General features: G+C 40.9%; 2 protein-coding genes across 2 annotated transcripts; one reads left to right on the top strand and one right to left on the bottom strand.

Moving 5' to 3' along the window:
- Nucleotides 1–1847: 1847 nt before the first annotated feature.
- On the top strand, nt 1848–3269 carry LOC121606192 (arp2/3 complex-activating protein rickA-like). The gene has a single exon (XM_041936381.1). It carries the CDS (start codon nt 1848–1850, stop codon nt 3267–3269), a length of 1422 nt encoding a protein of 473 aa, XP_041792315.1.
- A 5022-nt stretch (nt 3270–8291) lies between these two features.
- On the bottom strand, nt 8292–22334 carry LOC121606384 (piwi-like protein 2). The gene is made up of 23 exons (XM_041936660.1): nt 21918–22334; nt 21713–21818; nt 20102–20225; nt 19432–19589; nt 18764–18854; nt 18523–18633; nt 18062–18179; nt 17695–17819; nt 17257–17337; nt 17033–17146; nt 15541–15729; nt 15272–15356; nt 14738–14830; nt 14216–14356; nt 13589–13702; nt 13174–13362; nt 12243–12344; nt 11966–12082; nt 11578–11666; nt 11121–11226; nt 10645–10898; nt 9323–9430; nt 8292–8448 (listed from the first exon to the last, which is right to left on the bottom strand). The coding sequence occupies exons 1-23, from the start codon at nt 22332–22334 to the stop codon at nt 8292–8294; spliced, it is 3189 nt and encodes a 1062-aa protein (XP_041792594.1).
- Nucleotides 22335–24479: the final 2145 nt, after the last annotated feature.

The raw sequence follows: 24479 nt of genomic DNA, 5'->3' as shown, positions 1-24479 counted from the left end.
AAAGAACAACGCTGGACCGACAGGAGAAGTAATATTAAGGCACAAGCGACTTGAGGACACAGAGACTGACCAGATTGAAGCGGACAGACACGAAAAAAACATCAAGAAAAACACAGCATGGACGATCGACCTGCTCAAACCCTGCTTAGTGGAGACAGATGTTTTAATGTATGACGCTGAACGCAGAAATCAGCTGCTGCGGGACTTTTGTCCATCAGAACAAAATAATAGCGGTAAATCAAACTCTGTCTCCAGCCACGTCTCTCTCAGGTCTGGGATATCCCCTCACTTCTCCACATTAAACATGATTTCACATTTGACATGACTGAATAACTGTAAAGAAATAAGTTTTCCTGTCTGCCGGTCCGCACACAGTGAGAGGCGGTTGCTACGCAACGTACGTGTTCACTTTCAGAGCCGCTGCGCAGACGAGAGTAGGCTCATTTTAAATCAATAAAATATGTTTTAATCACATTTTTGTGTCATATTATTGAATGCTTTAGTAGTAATCCGTCTTCTAAGCGGGCTTCGCGTCGGGCTTCTATGTCATCCCGTCGGGGTTTATTTCTCCATAGGAACCTGTTCACTATACGTAATCCCTTACGTAATGTATGTCTCCCCCCTGACTCAATCAGTACATGCAATGTATTGATATGATCTATAAAGAACATGAAAAAATAACGTGATGGCCATGATTCTGTAGTTGCCATCATGTTTGGCCTTGATTAAAATGAATTTTCAGTGTTGTCTTGTGTTGTCATGACAACAGCTTGTGACGCACAATGCCAGTGTTGCCATGACATTCCAATAGTGACATCATCAAACATCAAAGGCAAACGATTGTTCTTTGATCCACTCATTTGCCATGATAAGGACTTTTACCTGTTAGACTTTTACACTTTTAAACTATTAGACACTGAATACACACATTTCATTTTCTTATGGAGTAGTAATAATTACAAATAACAATGGAAAAGGTGCTGAAAATCAAAAATGACCCTAAGGTCATCCAATTGGAACACTTTAAGGATGAGCCCCAAAGGCCATGGGGAAATGAGAAACGTCTCATGGCCCAAAATCAGGGGTTCAGAGATAGGATTTTCTCTTATGAGAAGACTTTGGAACATGAACGAGCTGAGGTTGCTAGGCTAAACAAACTAGTCAACGAACTTCACAACAGTGAGCTCCGAGCGAAGCATGAACTGACGATGATCAAAAGCAAGCTTAAAATTAAAGAGTTCCGGGAAAGTAATGAAAAAAAAAGAGTTTTAGAGCAGACAAATGTTACTCTCGAGCTGAAATTACAGGAACTTCAACAGCAGCTTAAGCAGAAAGAACAAACACAGGAGTTCGATAAGTCCTCCAATGCAAATGAGCTAAACCAAATGCTGATCATGAATATGATGTCACTGCATCACCGGGTGCAGGAGTTGACAGGGCAAAAACATGCCACCATGAAAAAAACAGAAGAACTGGAGCAGCAGTTAAAAAGCAGCCAATTGGAACAGGAAAAGACAAAAAATGAGTTAACCAGACTTATAACAAAAGAAAGACTTCAGGAAGAGCGGCTGACAGAGTTGAAACCTTATCCTGCCAAGTATCTAAAGGCCCAAATGGAAAATGACAAAAAGGATATGGAAATTAAGCAACATGAAAGACAAGCTAATGCTTACAAGGAGGAAATAAATTGGTTGACAAGGGAGAACGAGAACTTGGCAAATGCGACAGAGAATTATTCAATAGCAGAAAAACTACTGGCCAAACTACAGCAAAATATTAAGTCCCTAACAGTGGACAGAGACAATACAAGACAGGAGAATGAGAGGCATCAATACACCATCCAAAAGATGCAAAGTGAACTCAACAACTTCGGAGGCCTAAGACTGAAACTCCAAGAAGAGGAGAAAGAAAAAGCCAATTATGTAATGGCAAGAGACAGGGAAGTAGTTGATCTTAAGAATTTGGTCAGTGAGTACGAGACCAGGTTAAAAAGGCAAATAAGTGAGACTGAAACTTTCAAGAAAGAGAAAGCCCTACAAAATGACAACTTAGTCAGAGCTCGGGACGAAATAAATTTGATGAAAGCAACTTCTGAACAACTGAATGAGAAAATCAGAGAACAGAGTTGTGAGATTGAGGAAAAGACTTCAAAGCTGCTTCATCTTCAGAAGAAATATCATTCTTTAAAGAAAGAGCATGAAAAACTGAGCCATGAAGTAGAAGAAACGAAGAGAGAACTGGAGGACTCTACAGCTGCTGCCGGTAAAAACCAAATGTTGCTAGAGGGAAACATGAGGGAGATGGTTGCACTGAAGGAAAAATTGGAGAAAGAGATAGGAAACATGAGCGAGATGGTTGCACTGAAGGAAAAATTGGAGAAAGAGATAGCGCACTGCAGCTCAAAAATAATGCAGCAGCAACAGGTGATCAACCTCAATGAAGCTGTGAAGTCAAGACATGAACAAATGGTCAGAGAATATATTGAGGAAATCAGGAGTCTCAGGATCGAGAACAAGACAATTAAGATTCACCTTGGCATCACTGACAAGAGACAGATATCGCTGACCTCTAATATTATGTTGCGTAGAGAGAAAATGAGGGATAAAACAAGAGCTTCTCACTCCTGTTGCCATATGCTGTACAGCCAGCACTGTCAGAACGAGTTTTCTGAGAAGAGCCTACAACTCCTGAAGGAAAAGGACAAAGAGATTGCGGATCTGAAGCACATATTGGCTCAGCAGCCAAATGATGCAAAGTTGAAGCTCCAAAAGTCCCAATGGGCCTTGAGAGACTTCAAGAGTAAGTTCATGGCATCAGAGGGAGAACTTTGTGCATACATGGAAGCCCATAGTCGATTGAAAGAGGAGAACAAGATGCTCGCAGGGGAGCTGAAGAAGCTCAAGTTGTCAAAGTACACCTGCTTGCCTCCTATTTCAACTAAGTCCCAGCCCTTGGACCAGTCATCGTCTCAGCCCTCACCTCAGCCCTCGCCTCAGCCCCCGCCCCCGCCCTCGCCCCCGCCCCTGCCCCCGCCCAACTTTGAGGACGAAACACAGGAGCAGGGTGAATGTAGGTTCATATCAAGGTACACCTGCTTGCCTCCTATTTCAACTAAGTCCCAGCCCTTGGACCAGTCCTCGGCTCAGCCCTCGCCTCAGCCCTTCACAGTTACTCCCATTGCGTCAAAGGGCCGCCGGCCTTCAACAAAGCGTAAGATTGTCTATCTGAATGACACTGATTGCCCTGGAGGAAGTGTCACGCCGCGCTGAGCAAAAAACCTCATTGCAGAACCTCAAAAGTCAAGCCTGCATTGAACCTACACTTTCAATTGGCCATTTCAAATTTAAACAAAAATATTCCACGTCTATGGCAGCATCATGGATTAGTGGTGAACAAACAAACAAACAAGCAAAAAACAATTCGATACAAATCAAATAAAATTTAATTTTAAAAAATCAATTTGTATCAGATACAAATCAATCAGTACGAATCTGATGCAAATCAATCAATTAAAATCAAATAAAAATCAATCAATTAAAATCAAATAAAAATCAATATAAATCAAATCAAAAGGCGTGTGTATGCTTCTGTGAAAAAAGATATATAGTATAAAAACAACTATAAGACATGGTGGTTACAAAGAAGAAGTGCTGGTATCTGTCATCAAACACTGTTTTTTGAGTTACTGTTGATTTAAACAACACTAAAGTTGTCCTCTTTTGACAGGAGTAACTATTTCATAAAATATGTCATTCCAAGTGGTCAGTAACAGGAGCACTAACTAAGAACATTTACTCAAGTACTGCTGTTAAGTACAAGCTGGAGGTGTAAAAACTGTGACTGGGGTTCATGAATATTTAGTTAATAAATAATAGTAAGCTATACACAATAAAAAGGACTGCACTGAGCTGAATTAAACAGATTTCAGCCTCCGGTGGAGCGACAGCCCTGAATGAGAAGTGGCAGGCAGAAGTGAGCCAGCTGAAAGAGGTCCTGGCCAGCCATGGCCTAGAGGTTGGAGAAGCAGCTTGTGACCGGAGGGTCGCCAGTTCGATTCCCCCCACCGGACTGACAGAGAAACTTGGGTGTGGTGGAGTATTCACTCCCCCCCTCCATTAGCCGGCTGATGTGCCCTTGAGCAAGGCACTTAACCCCCCAATATGCAGTGGCAGCCCACTGCTCCTGTGTGTCTCACTGCATATTGCATGTGCATGTGTGTGTTTCAGTAAATCAGCGATGGGTGAAGTGCAGAGACCCAGTTTGGGATTACTAGAGTGAATAAAATTAAATTAAAAAAAAAAGACAAACAGATCAGCAGGGCCACCAAGAAAAGACGAGCGCGAACCAATGCTTACATCGTCACCTTGGCCCAGCTGACTGACGCAGAGTCGGCTCTAAATCAGAGCAAAGCGACCTGTAAAGAACTACGATAGCGGCTGGCAGCAAAAGACCGAAGCCACCAGAAGGAGCTCTCTGAGAGAGAGGAGAGCTTTAGAAAGGAGCTCTCAGACGACAGAGACAAGTGCAAAGAGGAGCTGTCCAGACTGTCAGAGAGTTGGGCCAGAAGAGCAGAGCAGTGGGAAAAAGAAAAGAAAGAGCTGGAACGGATGCTGCTGGTCAAAGACAAAATATGGGCCCACGAAGAGGCAGCAATGAATGAAGACATCCAACAACCGACGCAAGTAAACATCCAATTCACGACGAAGAAGAAGACAAAGAAGAAGAGCAGTAGGAGGTTATTTTTTTAAATTTGATGACCCTCCCTATCATAAATTACCTTTAGACAAAATGAAATGTAACTCCATAGAAGGAATCATTTCGATAAAATAAACAAATTTAAACTAAACCCAACACAATAATTTAATCAGCCTGACTACTTAAGGCACCTCCAGATACACGCCTGTGCCGGATGATTACTCTTGCTACCACATGCGTGCTTGCTGACGACTTGATCTCCTGCCTCTTGTGACTCCAGTATTTCTTGTGCTTCCCAGATTGTGTTTTGAGTTTTGTTAAACCCCAGTCAGAGATATTCCTCCTGTGCTAATCTTTTCGTTTCCCCTGGCTATCAGGTGATTTTGTGTTACTTTATTACTTTTCCTGTTGTGGCTAAGTCTTTGATTTGTTTTTCCTTAGTTGCAGTGTTTTTTCCCCCGCAAGGTGTTTTTTTGTTTTTCCTGTTGTTTAATAAACAACCATCTCTGTACTTGCTGTTGGGTCCGGACTCTCCTTAACACCAATCCTAACAATTGGACTTGTAGCAGAAACAGCAAAGTGTGTCTCATAATTATAAACAGGAAGAAAAAGGTCACAGATGTGACTACTTTATATTCCAGTGGTTGTTTTGGTGTGTTGACCAACTGACCAAATCAGCACGAGTGCAGGTTAATGACAGCATGTGTGTGACTGACTGTATGCACATTTTAGAGCAGAGATCAGTCTTTCAGCTGAAACACATGCACACTGCTTAGGTCGCAACCAAATCGACATGAATGAGTAACTCTCATTGCAACTGGATGGAGGTCAGAATTCAAAATGAATGAAAGTTTTAAGATGAGATTTAAAAGAAGCCAGAGAGTTTCATCGTGTTGAGGGTTTGATAGCAGAAGCCCTCCGTCATAAACCGAGACCTGTGAGGAAGCAGCATTTCTGCAAAGGCCCACAAATAAAGCAGAAATAGTCACTGAAAGGTGATGTTAACTGTAAATTGACTGGCTGTTGGAGGCATACAGCCATGAGGCAGCAATTCCATGTTTGTTCTGTTGTGATCAGCACAGAACCCGATGTTAGAAGCTTCTAGATGGGCCTCCCTGTGGGTTGAAATACACGATAGCTGAGGAATTTCATTTATTTTCCTTTTCTTTAATATAACAGCTCCTTTTTGTAACATAATTATTCATGGACGGACCTGTGGTGATGATGAAATCTCTTTTTAAAACTAGGAGCAATTGTACTCAGTTAAGAGTAGAAAGTGTGTGTTACATACGGAAGCAAATAAAATATTACTTTAACAGTAATAATGGTAATAAAAGAAAGATTGCTTCATATGGCTTTTCACTGTATTGTATAATGAACTAGGTGGCATACCAAGCTCAACACTGTATATCATAACATTGGGCAGCTCATGTGTCTAGTTAAAAAAAAAAAACTTGTTGTGTCTGTTTAGTGTTTTGTGCAGCGAGCAGACAAAACATATCACTGAGAATTCAGCCTGCTGCTCCAATTATGGAAAAGTCATTGAGCTTCAATAACATCTGAAGGGATGAAGGGGTATGCACCCAACGATGGATATGCAAAAGAACTGCAGTGAGAAAAGAGTGAGACTACAAAAAAGATGAAAATTACAAAACACAAACTAGCACTTTGTTTTGAATCCTTGAAAGATGAAGAAATATTCCAGGTGATTACTGCTGGGGGCAAAATGGTGCTCCTGGGATTGACAGAACAAAGGCTGACATGCGCACAAGAACAGTCTGCGTCAGAATTAGCAGAGTGTATTAGAGATCGACAGATATGGGTGTTTCAGTACCGATACCGATTATTAGCAGTTACAGAGGCCGATAATTGATATTTGGAGCCGAAATTCATTTGCAGTAAAAGTGTAAAAATTGGTGAAAAAATGTTGAATAATACAAACACTGAACTTGGTTTAAATGCCGAAAGCATGTTTATTTAACCGAACAAATAGAAAACAAATAGCTCCAGAAGTGCATGGAGTTCCTAGAGTCAGAAGCATCTCTTATAAAGTTGAATAAAAACTTAGATAAATAGCTACTGAAATGTTTCCACAGTAAATAAAGTAAATATAACTAAAATTACTCTCTGTTTTAAGTTCAAACAAAATGAACTTAAAACATTTTGAAGCAAATGTTTTAAGTTTGCTTCAAAATGGTGCGGAGCCAATCCTCGATTGGCTCCGCACCAATCGAGGATTAAGAGAAATTAGATGCACCCCATGTCACCTTCTGTGTCCTCCATGGAAACCCGTGAAAATGTCAAGGCGAGTCACATGCAGGGTGACCGCTGCTCGTCAGGGTGGCTCCCACAGTTACTCCATGTAACGCTTCCGGGGTGCAGGGAATACAGGATCTGGACGGACGGGCTCAAGACTGGCAAGCTGCAAGCTCATGAACCCGAACCCCGAAGCTCTCGGTCCGGTTGCTCGCGAAGGCTGGAGGCTAGTTGCTTGCTGGGAAGCAGGCTGAGGGCCAGCTGGCTGAAAGCTAGCAGACTGGAGAAGGTCGGGATCCAGGCTGGGAGCTAGCTTGCTTGGGGCTGATTTGATGCCAGTAGGACTAGATGTAGATTGGACTTTGGGAGCTGGATGCTAGCAGGCTGAGAGGTGCAGACTGTAGGCTTGCAGGCTGGGAACCAAGGCTTTGGACACTTTTGTTTCTTAGACTAGGGGATTATTTTAGAACTTCACTGAAAGTTTTTGTTTCAGTAAAGTCTCACTTTATAGTAGGGTTAATACTGAACTGTATATTTGAGAGATTTGCACTGTTACAATGATTGAAAATGGCACTTATACACTGCTGCCACTTTTCAAAGAGCTCAAACTTGTCTGCTTCAGCCAACTAAGGCGCCTAAATTCACATCAAAAGACTATATCAACAATGCAACTTAAATTATAGAACATATACAGCCACAGAAGAAAGGGAGACCTGCCAACATGTTGACTATATTTTAAAGCACAGTACAGTGGAAGCACAGATTAGATTGTGCTGACACCACACAACCAGTGTCTGCTCCTCTGTGCTGTTTGTCTGCCTACCTGCTGTTGGGAACCGATTTCATCCTACAACTTCTGGAAGAAACGAATAGTGCGTTGAGACTGAGGTATGATCTATGACAATAACCAGAATAAGTTTGTCTCATAAAATAATCACAACTACATATTCTAAAAAGATTATAAGTTATAAACTAAAAGTATAAAAAAAATATTAAAACTCTGGCAGGGCAGGTGCCCCCCACCCAGCTTGAATGGGCATGACACATCAGAATGGAAACTGATGCATCAACACACCAACACTTTAGGAAAATGTCTTTTTATTCAAGAATACAAATAAAAAGACAACAATAATACAAACCGGAACATAACAGAAACTTTATTACAGAACAAAATACAAACTCCACAAATGAACTGGGATTAATTGACAGAGTATGAGTGACAATGGGATGGTTAAATTTTTGCAGGGCTGATGGCGATGAATGTGTTTAAGCACGTGGGAACGTGGTTGAAGGGAAGGACAGAGGGGTAGATTGCGACACGTGGCAGTAACTGGTGCAGCTCAAAGGAAGAAGAGCTTGTCCGATAGCTGGATGGCTGGCTCAGAGTGCAGGTACTGGCCCGACAGGTAAGCCAGTCTGTGGGCGTACTTGCATGGTGCTGGAACGCGAATTGTTCCCGGCCAGTTCCAGTACAGATGGCACATCTTGAAAGTCAGCCTTGAAAGGGATCAAAGCAACAATGTTAAATGTGTTTTGAAGTAACCAAACAAGCAGCAGCATTAACTCTCTGAACCCTGTAACCTGCCCCAGGTTTGACAAGCATGTTTTCTTTACAAAAATCACCAGAATTACACCATTTATCATCAGCAGAAACTGTAAAAACAGAAATTATCATTGGATTCTCACAATTCTGACTGTACTCGAACAGATTGTGTGCTACCAATGCTTCTGTCAGGAAAAATTACTAAATCTAATGCAATGGTAAAATATATAATCAAAGAAACAGAGCTTGCATTTGTTTCTTTGTGTATGATTTATGGCATTAAAACTGTGATATAATGTCTGTGGTGAAGACATTTCTAAATTTTGCCTCCTACTAGTTCTGACTGTACTGAGGTGCAGGACTTAGGTGTTGCAGTGAAAAATGAGCCCAAAGTAAATAAAAATGAACAGGAGCAAAAAATGCCCAAAAACTGCTTGGGGTTCAGGGGGTTAAAGCCACATTTACATTCTCACTGCACCTGAGTACAGGTGGATACAGTGAGGGTCATATGTTTGGGAAATGCTTAAGTATACAGTTCTCTGAATGGTAAAAAAAAATCTCAAATTGTTGAGGAATAAAACATTTACATTATTTTAAACACAGGAATGTATGCTTACAATATACAATGAGGAACCATTTTGGTCTGACTAATAGTCGGACAGCTGATGTTCACTAAATGAGTCGTCTTTTTGTGAGTGGTTTTCATCAAGGAACTTTAATAACGACTTTCAAAAATATTGTTCAATTGAAGACACATTTACCAGCTGCTATATAGGATGTTTTAAATGTGTACCAGTCATCAAAATGATGCTTAGTGGTTATCAGTACCTTTGCAAATGGTCTGGTGTGAGGTTTGCTGTGTTGTACAAAGAGATGTAGTGTGTGGGAAGTCCACAGCCCTGGTGACTGTGATGTGCAATCAGATAGAAGTCCACCCTGAGTGAAAAAACAAAACAACAGAAAACTGGTGTTAGAAACAGAAATACTCCAAGTCTTTGATGGCTCCGCACCAAGTGCAGATATTCACTACTGTTGCCAGGAGATGGTGTTGCAGGCTTTTGGATGTACACAGGCAGAAAAGATAAAAACCTGTGCCCCTCCTCCTCTACTGTGCTGGGCTGCTCATACAATGCTGAGCTACTTTCTCTCTTACACCTTCCTTTAAGAAGTTCAATATTTTCTTGATATGCTCACATAAATTCTCTTCCTGTGTTACATTCAAACTGCACACAAATTAGACCACAGTCAGACTGGAGCCATCTCAGTCCAAAACAGCTTTTTGTGTGTGGCCTAAAACTGTCTTTTAACAGTAAGCATCATGCTGACACATGATGAACCCCCCTCCCCCAAATCACAATCAACTTAAGTATGGCCATTCTGCACAAGAGATAAAACTCACTCACCTTTTACCAAAGCTCAGTGTTTAACCCCTTAACGCTGATTGTCGCGAATTCGCATTGTACCGCTTTAATCCACATTGCAGCCGAATCACACATGCATTCCTCTAATGCCGGTTTGTGCATATTCAACACACACCTAGGAACCTTTTGCAAACACCGGTTTCTCGTCTGACCGGTCAAAGTGAATGAACCCCTGTTCTAATTGTTGTTACAATGTAATGCTTGTAAGCCAATTTTGTGGCTGTTTTGATGAAATAAATGAATTTTGAATACACAAAAAAGATGTTTTTACTGCATTTAAGTATTGAAAAAAGTGGACATATACTGTTTGTCTGAACCCTATTCTAGTTGGTGAACCTTCCTAAATTTATATCTATTGTATGTGCTACAGAAAAATTAAACTCCTCTTTATTTAGGATCAATTTGAAAGCGAAGACACAAAGAATTAATTTTTTAATATAATTCTAAATAAATTCAGGCGTCAAGGGGTTAATGTCGGCTTTCAATGCCTTTTGTTGGACTATCCAACACATGAACGGCACGTTCCAAGTGGAACAATTTGTAGCGTCAAGCTAATTTTACTGCTGCTATGATCATTTCTCAGGATTTTAAAATTAAATTAGTTTTTGAGTAAAATTTTAAATTGTACCCCAAAACAACCAGCTGTAACATTTTGGCATCTGACAGGCCTTCAAATTGGAATAAAACTAAGATCTTAAAACTCAGTCACTTGCATAAACTAAGACTGACCAGTGTTTTTGAGTGAGGGTGTGATCCAGAACAGTTCCAGCTGAAGGTGTGCCAATGTTGTTTGCAGTGCATGAGTAGAGGGTGGTGCTGATGTGCTTCTGGACCACAATGAAGACCAGCTTGGGCTCATAGGTGGGGAAGTTCTCAAAGCTTTTCAACAACTGTGGGATCTCGTACTGCTCCACCATCATCAGCTGACCGTGTGACACACCATCTCGATACACCACAATCTTCTCTGGCAAGTTGTGGTTCATCTGCACAAAAGAACATACACAAAGGCCAGTGGTTCATTGAGGTTATGGTGTGCCACTCATGCTCACTGGCGAGTTCACTGAGACGCTGAACCAGCTGAGAAGACAAGGGAGGGAAGGTCCGTCCCCATCTGTGTGTCTTGGCTGAAAGGGATGGGTGTGGTTTAAAGAGAAGGGGGCATGGATTACAAGACATTTTATGTACTGTATGCTGGTAGCACTTACCTCATAGTACTTCTGCAGTGCGGCCAGAAAGCAAACTCTGTAGCCACTGATCAGCTCCTCGGTTGGTGTCTGGAAAGTTACTCTGGAGTACCAGCGGGTCAGTGAGCTGGACAAGAAAAAAACAAATGCATTTCTATTAAGATTAATTTGCCACTTTTACCACAGATCTTGCATGACAAACGTTGAAATACATGGTTACTCTGTACAGCATTTTTAGCATTCATTTGTAGACAATGTGTTTATATTTCGGGATGTTTACGTAGATTTTCTTCTGCAGATGCAACCATAAAATCTGAAGAGACTGTATTTGCCAATAAGGTAGAAGTTGGACTAGTAGGCAGGAAGTGAAATGAATACTGTAACTCTGCACTTTGAGCTCCATGTGAATCCATTATGATAAACCAGTGAGAAAACACTAAACCCAAACAAGAACCAAAACAGACGGGAAGAGGTTTACCTGTTTATGCTTGCGACAAAGCCCATGACTGACTGATGAGCTTTGCTGGTGTCATGGTGCACATCAACTCCAACCACCATCAAGTGTTTCTGGTTAAGTCAGACAGACATTCATTGTTTCCCTACTGACTGCACTTATTATTATTTTCATAAGAACCACATCTATGCACATCTATTGCTGTTCCAACAATACTGCGGTATCAAATTTTCCTTTGAATAGGATTTGTTTTTAGAAGGTATTGTTAATTACGCAATGTTATGCTTATGCTGTAACAGTACCTACCACATTACTGGTCAGAAAAATCACATTTAAGATATTTTTCCCCAAACTGTCCACAGCCCCAGCAGATAAGGAGTTTCTTCCTGCTCTTGGAAGACATGACACTCACCAGAGGGACACTGACAGTCCACAGCTCTCCTCCTAACTTGCTGTTTATCTGCAGGAGTATCTTTTGGGCAACACTCCTCAACTTGTGCTGATGGGAAATTGTCTGCACATTGATAGCCTGACGACAAAGATGTTAGAAAAAGGACAAAAACCTTTACTTTGAACTGGGAGAAAACACTTACAGAAAATGAAATCCTTTTGTCAATAGCCCAAAACTAAATTCTTTTCCTCTTAATTCTAAACCAGCCATGAGGAAACACTTGATAAACGTTGCAAACCTGGGATGGGATGGGATTTTTGACACAGCAGAGCTTCTTGATGGCACTGTAGAGATCGTCTCTGTTGCCGACCATGATGCACACTACAAGCTGCATTTTGGGCTGGAAACAGAGAAGAAATTAACAGACAACAAAGTCAAACTTGTGCTGCAGTTTCAACTAAACTGTGCCAAAAATCACAGCATTCAATAGCAATTACAAAGAAAGATGGACAATGCAAAAAGGATATTGTGAATTTAGTCATGGAGTAGCCTGGAAAATCCATCAGCAGCAATGTAAATGCAATGCAGTTGGCAGTTAATGGGCTAAAAAATACAAAATCATTCAGGGCCAGCTTGGAATCACTGTCAGTCATTTTGCAGTCTTGTTTCTGCAGCAACCACTGATACACAGTTAAAAATAGAAACAGAACAAGAGTTTTTAGATGCCAGCAAACATACAGCAACTGCTTTTTAAGCAAGAGATATGGAGTCACATGGATTTGTTGAATGCAGGGAGAAGGACATTTATACAGAGCATTTCTAATCACCAATGAATTAATATATAATTACTGAACAAATATTTGTGAAGGTGATGGTAGACACTCTTTATTTATACCACAAAGTACTATAATATGCCTCTATGTGGCTCAGACAACTTATCGATTGGCAGAAAGTCAAGCACTTCCTCAAATGTGTGCTGCTCGTACTGTGAAACATCTAGTTGTATTTGGCTTTAACTCCATGATCACTTCTTCTACATTTTAAAGTTAACATCTGTTTTTTACACAAAGGTGTCACAGCAGGTAAGGCTACAGTACACCATCAGCTTGTTTAAAGCATGCGAACAAAGCCTGACAAACATTTGATGTGGACACACTACATGTGATGCAAGTACTATTAAAATTTTCATTAAGTTTCTAAATTATCTAAATTCAAATTTCATGTCATACCCTACTGGTGAGCTCAGAGTGGATGCTCTTGACGTAAGTCTCAGTGCGATCATTCCTCAGCTGAACAAAAGTGGGTCGCTCCAGTCGCATCCCAATAGCCCCAGCAACGTTGTTAAAGGTGGAAACCAGCTGTTCAACCTGCTCTGCACAGCGTTGGGGGTAGAAGATGGCCCACATATTCACAGGGATCTAAGAGCAAGATGGTTGAGTTGGTGAAGAAACAAATTAATGCGGCAGCCATTCCTGAGGCAAAATAACATATGAGGCTACCATCACTGCAGAGAGTTTGACAATTAAGCCCACACAGATCACAGGATGGACAATTTTGCTGCCTCGCTTCCTCAACAATCCAGTTGATAAGATCTGTTTTATGAAAAATGAGGAGGAGCACCAGAGATTTCTCTTAAACACTCACAGAGCTTATTGAAGCTTTCCTGACAATCTCTCTGGACCAGGATGCATCAGCACCAATGGCAAAGGATGAAGACTGCAGACAGATGGTTTCGGCAGGCAGAGTTCTACCTTTGATCTGGAACGTAGAGGAAATCAACACACAACATACTGTCAAAATAAAACGAAGTGTGGTACCAAGGAAAAAAAAAACAATGGACTGGGGACACATGGAGAGCAAAAAGCAAGAGCAAAATGAAAAAGGCTACCACGTATCATCACTATATTCTAGTGTTGTCCTACCTACCTGCTGCACCACGGTGCACCTATCAGACAGTCGAGCTGTATTTGAATATTCTACAGATATTGACATACTTGATGGTTTTAAATCGTGAGTGTTTCTCTTCTTTTACATTTTGCAGACTGACAAAACTGTGAAATGTGGCTTTATTCAGTCAGAAGTGACTGTATTGTTGTTTTATTGTTTTATTTTAAAAAGCCCACCAACACTTTTGCGTTACTGTCTTGCCCTGTGAGAAACTGTGAGTTGCATTGTTTATATATGGACTTCAAAAACGTTTCTTTGAGGTAACACATAATGTTTAGTATGGAGTATTCAAAGTGGAATCTGAATATAGCAGCAGAGCCTCACTGTCAGGATTTGTGAGCTGATCTCCAGTCCCCATCGGCTGAGCTCCTTCAGACTCTCAGGGTTGGTGCTGATGTTCTTCAGAAGCTGGTTTATTGAGTGGCTGTGCTGCTCACTGCTCACATTGATGTGCCTGGTAAGGTCCTACAAAATATGAAAAAGACATTCTCACTGAGTCTGTTTCCACAAGTCCTAAGTCACATCCAGTCCTAAAGATTACATTTGACCAATGAATTCCTCGTCTATACCAGTAAATCCAGTCCATACCAGTTTCTTTCTGGTATGTAGCAATCACATTATAATACTGGTGTGAACGTTGCATCCTGACTCTGAGCTATCATTACAGACCTACCATGTTTGCTTGATAACAATCATTTTTACAATATAGCATTTCTTTAACTAATACATATTGTCTTCCACAATACAGAATTGATTTCTAATCTTTGCAGCTGTTTAGTGTCGGTGTGTGAAGGTCTGAGAGCAGCCTCTGAGAGGAAGAACATTGTGCTGACACATCAAATGTACCTTCATAGCTCTGGAGTCCTTCTTCATTTTCTCAGGGATTCCCGTCATGAAGGAAAGCTCTGGTACTAAAAGGATCTCTCCAGTGATGACTTGCTGCAATAAATCAGTATTGTACAATTACCTGTTGAGTTAAGTGTTTACTGCTCACATAGCAAAAATTTCCCACATCATTTCCACTTTGTGTTGTTATGTTTCTGATGGATTCATGAACAACCAGAATTCACATGTATATGGAACAAGTATTACTGAAGCCTGAGTAGACTGTTCAAACAACAGCAGAGTGCCTCTCACACAGGAAAATGTGGGACAGCCTAATTCATGATATGACAAACCTAATTCAGGCGACAGCAATTATTTTCATTTTGTGCATTTTAGTGCTTTTAAAGTCCTGACATGTCTGGATGACAAGACATATTGTAGCCACAAGGTGGCAATCTGATACAGGAATTCAGGTCATGTGAGCTGAGTGGTCCACTGTCAAGAGCTATGTTTAATCAAGAAATACAGCTGACTGATGCTGAAGTGAGGTTGTACCTTGCCTCCTGGCTTGGACCTCTCCTTTGGCCGATGCATGAGCAGAGGCTGGTCCAACTCTTTGATCGCAATCCCATAGTTCTTGCTGTCAAAATGTGGAAGTCCATGCAATTCAGCGACAATAAATATGTGTTTAAATGAGAAGACAAAACACTAACAGCCAGATATAAACTACACTTCCACTGCTGCTCTGAAACTCTGATCATTTCAATACTCAAACATGCAAAAACATCTCAGTCATGATGAGTTCATGGATGGAGCAGACTCACCTGTAGTATTCCACAAAGGTAATTTTTGTGCCATCCATCAAAGTGAAGGTGTCTTTTGGTGATTTGTTCCACTCGATGGCATCGATGCGGTAGGTGCAGTTGTTGTAGTGGGTGATAATGATGCTGCCGATGAGTTCTTTGGTGCATTCGTCTTGGAAGTTCTCGTTGCTCTGTTCGTACAGCACGTTCCTGACAGACAGCAGGGGTGAAAGGTCAGTTTTCTTTTTTCTGTTTAAACAGAAAGAGAAAAACTAGGGAAAGATTATTTCAATTTATAAAGAAATCTATAGATGTAATAGCTTCATTTGGCACATTCGCGGAGGGAAGGCTTATAGTCCGGGGTACACTGGTACGCAGGTACACACGTGTGACAAAAATCAGAAATCAGAATCAGAAAACACGCCTGTGTGTACCTGGCAGCAACTGAATTGGGTCTGAGTTATAGAATAATTTGCACTGTGAAGCTGTTACAATCCATCAGATGGTGGCAATGTTGATGATGGCAAAGCTTTACAGGAGAAGACGACAGCAACTGTCATTGGTCATCAATACATATTTCTCACCTACAGGTGTTTCTTGTTGACACATTTGATCCAAAGAAGTAACGATGTCCAAAAAACAATGACATTAGGCAGCTATGTCATAACTTCTACATCTTGCTGTCGTTCAGCTAAGTCAACTCTCCCGTTTCCTCTGCTGCCTGCGAGGACCAGCCCGCCGTTAAACCGCAGACAAAACAACACAACAGCCCCGGCACCGTCTGAGCTCAAAGAAACGCTGGACGCACTGAACGGACTGAAACGTAAGTTACTTGCTCCCGAAGCAAACTCAAGTAAGAGGTATTTGTCTAAGCAGGTTGATGATCGTGTGTTACTGTAAGCTTCACTGATGTTGCTGTTTGAGATGCATCAATCATTGCACTCGCTGCCTGTTTCTGCGTGCTCGCCATGTTACACTGATTGTGTCCAGTCAGGTTTTTGTCTTGTGTTGGTCAGTGCGGTAAAGCCGGTAAACTGAGCTTTATTAGTTGAAGTTGAGGACGCCGGGTTTCTGTGTGGTAAAGACACAGCCGTTCACACACACCTTAAAGGTGCAGATAGTGGCAGTACAACTCAGCTTTGCTCGCCGTCATCTTGTGCTCAAAGACATGAAACACGTTCTCCAAATGGTCCAAATAGTAAATACTAGCAATAATAAAAAAAAATCATTTATTTATTTGTTATGGTGTCCAGTAGAATAAATTTCCTCCCAGCTCATTGTTGATGTTTAGTGACTGAACGGTGCGGTTTAAAAATATCAACAGCGAGCTGGGAAGACTTTTTGGAGAACAGCTGGGCTCTATAACAAAGTATTTTTATGAAAATTAAGTATTATATATTTTACAATGAAAAGTATAAGTTTACAAAAACTAAACACTTGACTTCTGAATCTGAATTCATCTGTGAGCTTGCTAGTATTCGTTTGCTACTGTTGATATGCTGTGTGGACTCACATGACGTTCAGCACAGAGTCATTCCTCAAGACTTTGTGAGAGACATCCACACACAGGTACAGACCTCCATCTGTGCGCTTGATACAGGTTGAATAGCCTGGCCACACTTGCAGCCTGCAGAAACAGACAAATAGGATAATGAGAGGATGACAGCATAATGAATGGATGACACGTGTGACGATATTCCTGGCGACGGCCCTCTGACGTTACAACTCAGTACTAACCGATGCTTTCCAAGAATGACGGCACTTTCTGGATTGTAATGATTTCGACCAACCAGTTTCAGTCCAATGACTGTCATTACCCTTGAAAAACAAGAACACTGGGTCACATCCCATCCTAATAATAGCATATGATAACAGAATAATGTGGTAAATAATTAAGGCTACTTAGTGGCCACAATGCAAGATAATGAATAGGACATTCACCTATTAGTCAAAGCACAAATGAACAACAACAAACACAGTGAATACCAAAGAGAGAAAAAGGCCCTTAAACTTCGTAAAAATCTCCAAAATTATATTAAAATCATGACAATGTTTGAAAGTGGATGGATGGCAATCTAAACAGCCTAACTACTGACATAAAACAACCTAAAACTAAAGTGTTCAATCTCTAACTAAACAGTGTTAAAGCCTTAAAAAAAAAAAAAAAAAAAAAACCTTCTGAGGACCACATTGTAGAATGGGATGCACAGGTCCGAGTTGGGCTGCAGAATCTTTGTCATCTGGATTTTGATTTGTATTTCCTCATTATCAGTCCGTCTCAAACTCTTGACAACAACCTCCTGCATGTCATCAAAATATTATGCAAAAAACAAGCAAAAAGTTATCCAGTGTTTAGTTTATATTGTGCACTCTACAGTTCTGCACTATGAAAATTCAAGACATTCAAACTGCCAAACAACCACTTTGCAGTCGTATTAGACCTTTGTTGGAACTCAGTCAGCGACATACACAACTAAAATCAATTAGAAACCACAAAGGAAATGACACAATTAGCCACACAACTAATAGCTATGATACCAACCTCATTAAGCTTAACAGGCAGGTAGAGGACGGAGCCATCAAAAGCGACTACTTCCCCCGTGGTCGAGCGGTGATCCTTCATCATGCCAAAGCGCATTCCCATCGATTCAACATTTGGACTGGAATAATTAAAATACATATGACTTTCATGAATATTTGCGGTACTTTCAGTCCCATTTAACAGAATCAAATGACAATGTCCATTCAACGAATGATCACTTTGGAATAGCCTTGTGGCACAAAGCTTATCTGGGATTTTATTGACAGTAATGCTTCAGTGTAATTTTATCTTTGGTTGTCTATGTCTATTTCTGTTTCACATCATGGTCCACAAATGAATTAACTATCAACATTAGAAGACTGGAAATGGTGGCTTAAACCTCACACATTCTTTTTCCATCAGCTATTTTTGTTGAGTGGTTGCTAAATAGAACAAACACACATTAATGACACGGTACTTACGTGAATGTAACATGGTACTGATACACAGCTTCATTCTTGCAAAGAATCGGGATGTGGTTTGAGCCAATGGTTACAGGAGTTCCTTTTATTCCAGCCTTATCAGGTGGCTCACTGACCAGAGGAGAATACACAAGCACAAATGATTCATTCAGCACAACATGCTGTCTGTTACTACGTCGTACTGAGTGTGACATTTATGTAAAACTTAAGTGAATAATGGTTTACAGATATGTATACTTACCAGACGGCTTCCATTTTCAGCTCCATCTTTGCTGGTGCAACAGTGGAAAGCTCCAGCACTTCTGGAGTGGTGGGCATCGGGGGCTTGGTTCCTTCACATTACTTTCACATTAGAATCGAGTACTTTTTCTAGTTCTTCTCACTCATACTAACATAAAATACTTGTACTTAAATAATCAGGTACCGCATTAGACAATTGGAATAGCAAACACACATTGCATTGAAACTTTTTTGTCTTTACATTTTTGGGACGGATATTGTTTAGAACATTGATGAAAGCTGAGTATCCACATTTACCGAGCTAAAGGTAGGGTTGGGCAGTATCCAATTTCTGATACCGTTTAACCTTCCGCAAATATTCCCGCTGTATGCGGTATTACCAGCTGATTCCAAATCACACTGGAGGACTTCAACGGGGCCGCCAACCGCTGCTATACCATTTCCTGCGACAAGGTGGCTACAGTGCACTTCAACTGTGATTTTCCATCTACCGTTTTTAGCAAGTTATGTTCATTTTGTGTCTATTTTTATGTGAAGCACTAAGTGCATGTAATAAATATGTGTATGTATACACACACACACACATATATATATATATATATATATATATACACATTAAATATATATGTATAATGTAATAAATAATCATTCATTCATTAGTTTCCCTACCTGTGTGGGAAGTCTGAGCTTGTTGGACTGCTGGTTGCTCAGAGGCTGGAGAAAAGGACTCAACAGGACCTGGAGAAAAAGGTCCTACTCCAAGCACAGGCATCGCTGCTCTTCCAAGCCCCACCATCGTGCGAGGGGACAAACCTGGGCCATGGAAACTGTAACAGGCCAGGGTTGCATATCAGTTTCTCAATACTGATAATGGTTGGAATAATTCTGGATCAGTGATAGTTCTAAAACAATGATGGTGCTCTTTACTATGAAAATGAGAAAATCCTTATTTAATAAATATTTTTACAGCATACATGTCTTTGAAATTGATCATGTTATATTGATTCTATTGTATTATATTCATTCTACCTGTGAGACCTCAAATGGGAGTAACAAATAATACTTGGAAAACTCAAGGCTAACTCTTCTGAGAAACTGTGCTTAATATCTGCACACTTTAAAATCTCCTCTTACATTTACAGAAAACTACTGCACCATCTCAGTCCCATAAAAACTCGCTCACAACGGCCACAAAGTAAAAGCAGCACCTCACAGCCCAACACAATGCAATAATTCCAACATTCAGAAATGTGCAATGTTCAGTTTTTGTTGAAACTAGTTTAGAGAGGTGTTGATTCCATGTCAGTACTCTGAATCTTTTTGCCCCTCTGACGCCTACCTGCTGCCTCTCCCCATCATCTCCTCAGGTTGACTGAAGCGCTCTGGTTTGCTGATGACACCTAATGGGGCACCATGCAGCCTCACGTCTCCCATATCACCAGCTTCCAGCACCACTCCTCTTCCTGCAACAAAATCAAAAAACTCAGTTCTGGTTCTTCTGCATGTGACATGCCAACAGCATAACAACACAGTAACATGGGTTTGCTAACGTCCTCTCGACCTTGGCTGAGCAGGGGTCACTCAGTGCCTGTCTTCGGAGATGGAAACTTAATTTAACAATATTGTTGTTTAAATGTCTTCGAAACACCTCTCTGAACAGAGAGAAAAAATGAGAAAACAAAGCACACCCATGTGGAGAGCAAGAGGTCAGAGAGAGCATGAACTACATGAAGAATGACTCTGCCATGATCACATGAACTTAATAAAAATACGTTTGAGCACACACAATATACAACATTTGATTTCATAATCCTTACCAATGAGGACCGGGCTATTTTTTTAGCGGAGTAAAATTATATTTGAAATTATATATTGTTATGACCCTGTGGTTCGTATTTTAGTTTTGTCTGTTTGTTTCAGTTTTCCCCTCTCTCCTAGGTGTGTGTGTGTGTGTGTCCTCAATGATTTGTGAACGAGGAGCGGGTGTGTCCCTTGGGTGGTCTGATTGATCGCCTGATTGGTCAAGGGGCGGACCCCCGCACTATTTGAACAGCTAGTGGACTGCGCGCTCCCTCCTCTCCAGCCTTTCCACCACCAGGAAATGCCATGCCATCATTGTGAACAGCAGCATCTTACGATCCATTTGTAGTGTGTGTCGTATGAATCATGGTGATTGTCAAACTCTGTTAAATTCCTTTAAGTAGCAAAAGTGAGCAGTCGTGGGAGGGAGAAGCCTTTTGATTTAATCCAGTTTTCTCCTGTTTAGGTAGGTTTATCAGTTGTCATTGATTTCCCTTTTCTTTTGGTTAGGTAAGTTAGGGCTATCTAGAGTGTTTTTGTTTGTTATTTCTCCCTCTGAAGCCAATAAAACTGCTCCTATTATTTTGAACTTGCCTTGTTGTTGCTGGCTTTCTTGGAGTGGGAAGACTGGGGGAGCAGCTCATCATGTTTTGTCAAAGGTTCCCCGAGACCGGGGCATAACAATATTCTATTGATACATTTATCTAATGAATTGTGAAAATGAAAATTTATTTTTTGAATCAAATATTTAAAACATAGGAATTGATGCAGTGACTCTCTCTTCTTTGTACCATCAGAGGGTGTCAAAGCATTATGCATCAAAACTAATACTCACCATCGAAGGAAGATACTGCAATACTGATGTAGTAAGGATGAATTATTGTGAAGAGTAATCATCATAACACAGAAAAGAAGTTGTCCAAGGATCACATACTACCTGTCCTGGCCACATCTTACATTAGTGCCTGTAACATTTTGTCTACGTTGTCGGAGCAGCATACTAAATGTTTTATATGCAAAACTACAGTACATGTGACACATTATAATTAGACATTGCTGATGTGCAGTAGCTAACAATAACAATTAATAAAATAATGGGTCACAGCCTCATTCAGTTCTGTCCCATAAAATCCAAGTGTTCAATACAGACCCACAGACATTGTTCCTCTTCCCCATGAGGTCACTGAGGGCTCAATGCCCATTCCTCTAAACATTGACACCAGGGTTGATGTTTGACCATGGGTAGGCATATCAACCTGTAAGCAGACAAAAACCTCAGCAGCTCTTGTGGGGCAGTAATATTTTTAAAATTCAAACAAATTGTATGTACGTGTAGACACATATCTGGTTCCCACCTCTTTTGGTGCAGAGGTCTCTCCTGTTCGGGGTTTCATCGTGGTTTCACATGGAGGTGTCCGTCTGTGCTGTGGCTCCAGACCATGCGGGAGTGCACCTCTCGCCACCCCAACCTTTGGCTCAGCTGCTGGAAAGAAAAGCCCTCTGGCTCGCCCAACTCCATCACCAGGCTGCACCAGCAGCCCTCTAGCCCAGCCAACCACAGGTTCAGCAATGGGTAGAGCTGCTCCTCGTCCTTGTGGGGTATCACCAGGAGTGGGAAAACCTCTGGCTCGTCCTACACTACGCCCTTCTGTAGAGAGCAGCAGCCCTCTACTTCGTCCTACAGCTGGCTCCTGAGGCTGCAGTGCTCTTCCGCGTCCCAACCAAGGAACTCCGGTCATACTGCTGAGATCAGGAGGCGCGTTTGGATCCATTCGGCCAACAGCTGATATTACAAATTGACAGGACATTGGGTTAACTTCAGGGAGGAACCCACAGCATAATGTCATTAATCAGGTGCTACCAAATGAAATGATACATGGCAAGGTCAGTCTATATCAGGTCACATGACTGCTTAGTGGAGACAAAAATGGAAACAGACTGCTGAACGCCTGCATCAGCTGCAGTTGGTCTATTCAATGTACTCTCTTTACTTTCAGTGTTGATGCTAGTGAGAGCAGTGACAGAAGAGAGCAGGCTAATTTTTAATCAATAAAATATGCTTTAATCAATTTTTTGTGTCAGGTTATTCAATGCCTTAGTAGTAAGCCCTGTTCTAAGCGGGATAATGTAGAGTGAGCAGGTTCCTATGGAGAAATAAACCCGACAGGATGAATATAATATAATATAATATAATATAATATAATACAAGTACCAACTTAGCTATGCTTCATTCTTATGTAAGTTTACTGCTATAAACATTATGACAGCTGCTGTAAAGAAGGAAGCGTGTTGTGGAGGAAAAATAAGAAAGACTGCTGTTGAGACCACATGGCAATTAAGTTAGCTAACAATGAAAGCAGTAAGGTTAGTCTGTCAGCTATTAATTACGGGGTTGTGTGACTTACAAACTAACATTAATTTGCGAGATATTACGACGCATTGTTTCACCAGCTTGCCCATATCTTCATTAAAATACTTTCATTTCTCCGTTCATTAACTCCGCTTTCTAACAATAAGCAACTGCGTTGTTAGCATGGCACCACAGTCAACCTAGCTACAATTAACAGCAAGTTAGCTAACGTTAGCTAACTGACACACGTGTTGAAGAAAATCAAGGTTACATAAGCGATGGTGAAAACCACAAGAAATTCAATATAACCAAAATACTTTCAGAAAAACTAAACATCATGTTTCATATTTTTAGCAAACAAAAATGCAAGCCAGTTATTAACATTACAGCATAAGAACTCACATTAAGTTAAGGGATATGTCACCGATCTGGAACTACGTCTCAAATCCGAGCAAAATTAATTAAAAAAGGACTTGATGAGGGTATCTTCCCTCCAATACTCTTATTGGATAACCAGTCTATTCTGTAGCAAGGATTGGTTTACTGAAGCTGTCAATCTATTATGATTAATGTACGCGATGCTATTGTGTTGTCGCCCTCTGGTGGTTACCACCTGTTTACCTCAGATAGAGAGGTGACGTTACATCAGAGCATCTAAGTCACTGGTTGTATACCGTATTGCAAATGTACAGTTGTACTCAGTAATGGGAAATCCGCGTCACTTGATGACAGCAGCATCAGTGTATTAATGTCAGCAACCTGCATGTCCTCTCAATAATAATTAACTGAATAACTGGCAACATGTCTGTATCATTATTACATGAACCTTAATGCGGTCATGATCTCATGGTCCTCTGTCAATTTACCAAAGAGTGGGCACAGTGTGCAAAGACTCAGAGACGGAGGAAGAAGAGGAAGGACATTGAGGAAGAGAGCAGCAGAAGCAGTCTGTCTCCACCTGAGGAGCACCTGAGAGTGTCACTGAATTTTTACCCTCATACTGGTAAGGCATGACAAACCTTTAGTTTTTACTCCTCAAGGGCGGCCTGTGCGTCTTTTTTTGGCTTCCACTGTAAAACAAAACATAAAAAAGGTGACGGCCAATTTCAACACAATTGCTGAAATAGCTGAGGACAAGCTTTCAGTGTTGGGCAAAAACTATACAACCAAGCAAAAATAGTAACGTGATTCACCAAGTAGCTTAAACTGTATTCCATGCACACTGCATGAATGCAGAAATGTTGATTATAAATTGATATATAGAGTTAACACAGTTTTTATTTTCATTTTGGGCAGCCTCTTAAAATAAGTTATCAACTAAATAAAACACGTACATGTAACAAACATATTTTTAAGGTGGAAAAGGCTCCTGTTTTTAAGCTTGATTTACTAACCCCATGGATCATTTCTTAGAGTGTGGTGTAGATGTCATTGCTCAGTTGCTTCGACTGGGAGTCAGTGAAAAGCCCGAGAAAGATCAGGGAGGACATTCACACCCAGCTGTCAGGCTTTTGCCTGGAACCAAGAGAAGGGATCACATCTTGGGAAGCAAATACGGATGAAATGA

This window comes from Chelmon rostratus, chromosome 5 (assembly GCF_017976325.1).
Source record: "Chelmon rostratus isolate fCheRos1 chromosome 5, fCheRos1.pri, whole genome shotgun sequence".
Taxonomy (NCBI): Eukaryota; Metazoa; Chordata; class Actinopteri; order Chaetodontiformes; family Chaetodontidae; genus Chelmon; species Chelmon rostratus.
The sequence above is the reverse complement of the archived record's forward strand: the minus strand, read 5'-3'. Positions and strand labels throughout refer to the sequence as shown.

What these genes read in the sequence shown, in the direction of transcription:
- LOC121606384 (XM_041936660.1), bottom strand. Translation starts at nt 22,334, where the DNA reads ATGGATCCAAACGCGCCTCCTGATCTCAGCAGTATGACCGGAGTTCCT. An exon ending in CAGTACCATGTTACATTCAC is followed by an intron (nt 18,180 to 18,522) that starts GTAAGTACCGTG and finishes TAATTATTCCAG; the next exon opens with TCCAAATGTTGAATCGATGG. An exon ending in ACTCTGAGCTCACCAGTAGG is followed by an intron (nt 12,345 to 13,173) that starts GTATGACATGAA and finishes CTCTGTTTCCAG; the next exon opens with CCCAAAATGCAGCTTGTAGT.
- LOC121606192 (XM_041936381.1), top strand. Translation starts at nt 1,848, where the DNA reads ATGCAAAGTGAACTCAACAACTTCGGAGGCCTAAGACTGAAACTCCAA.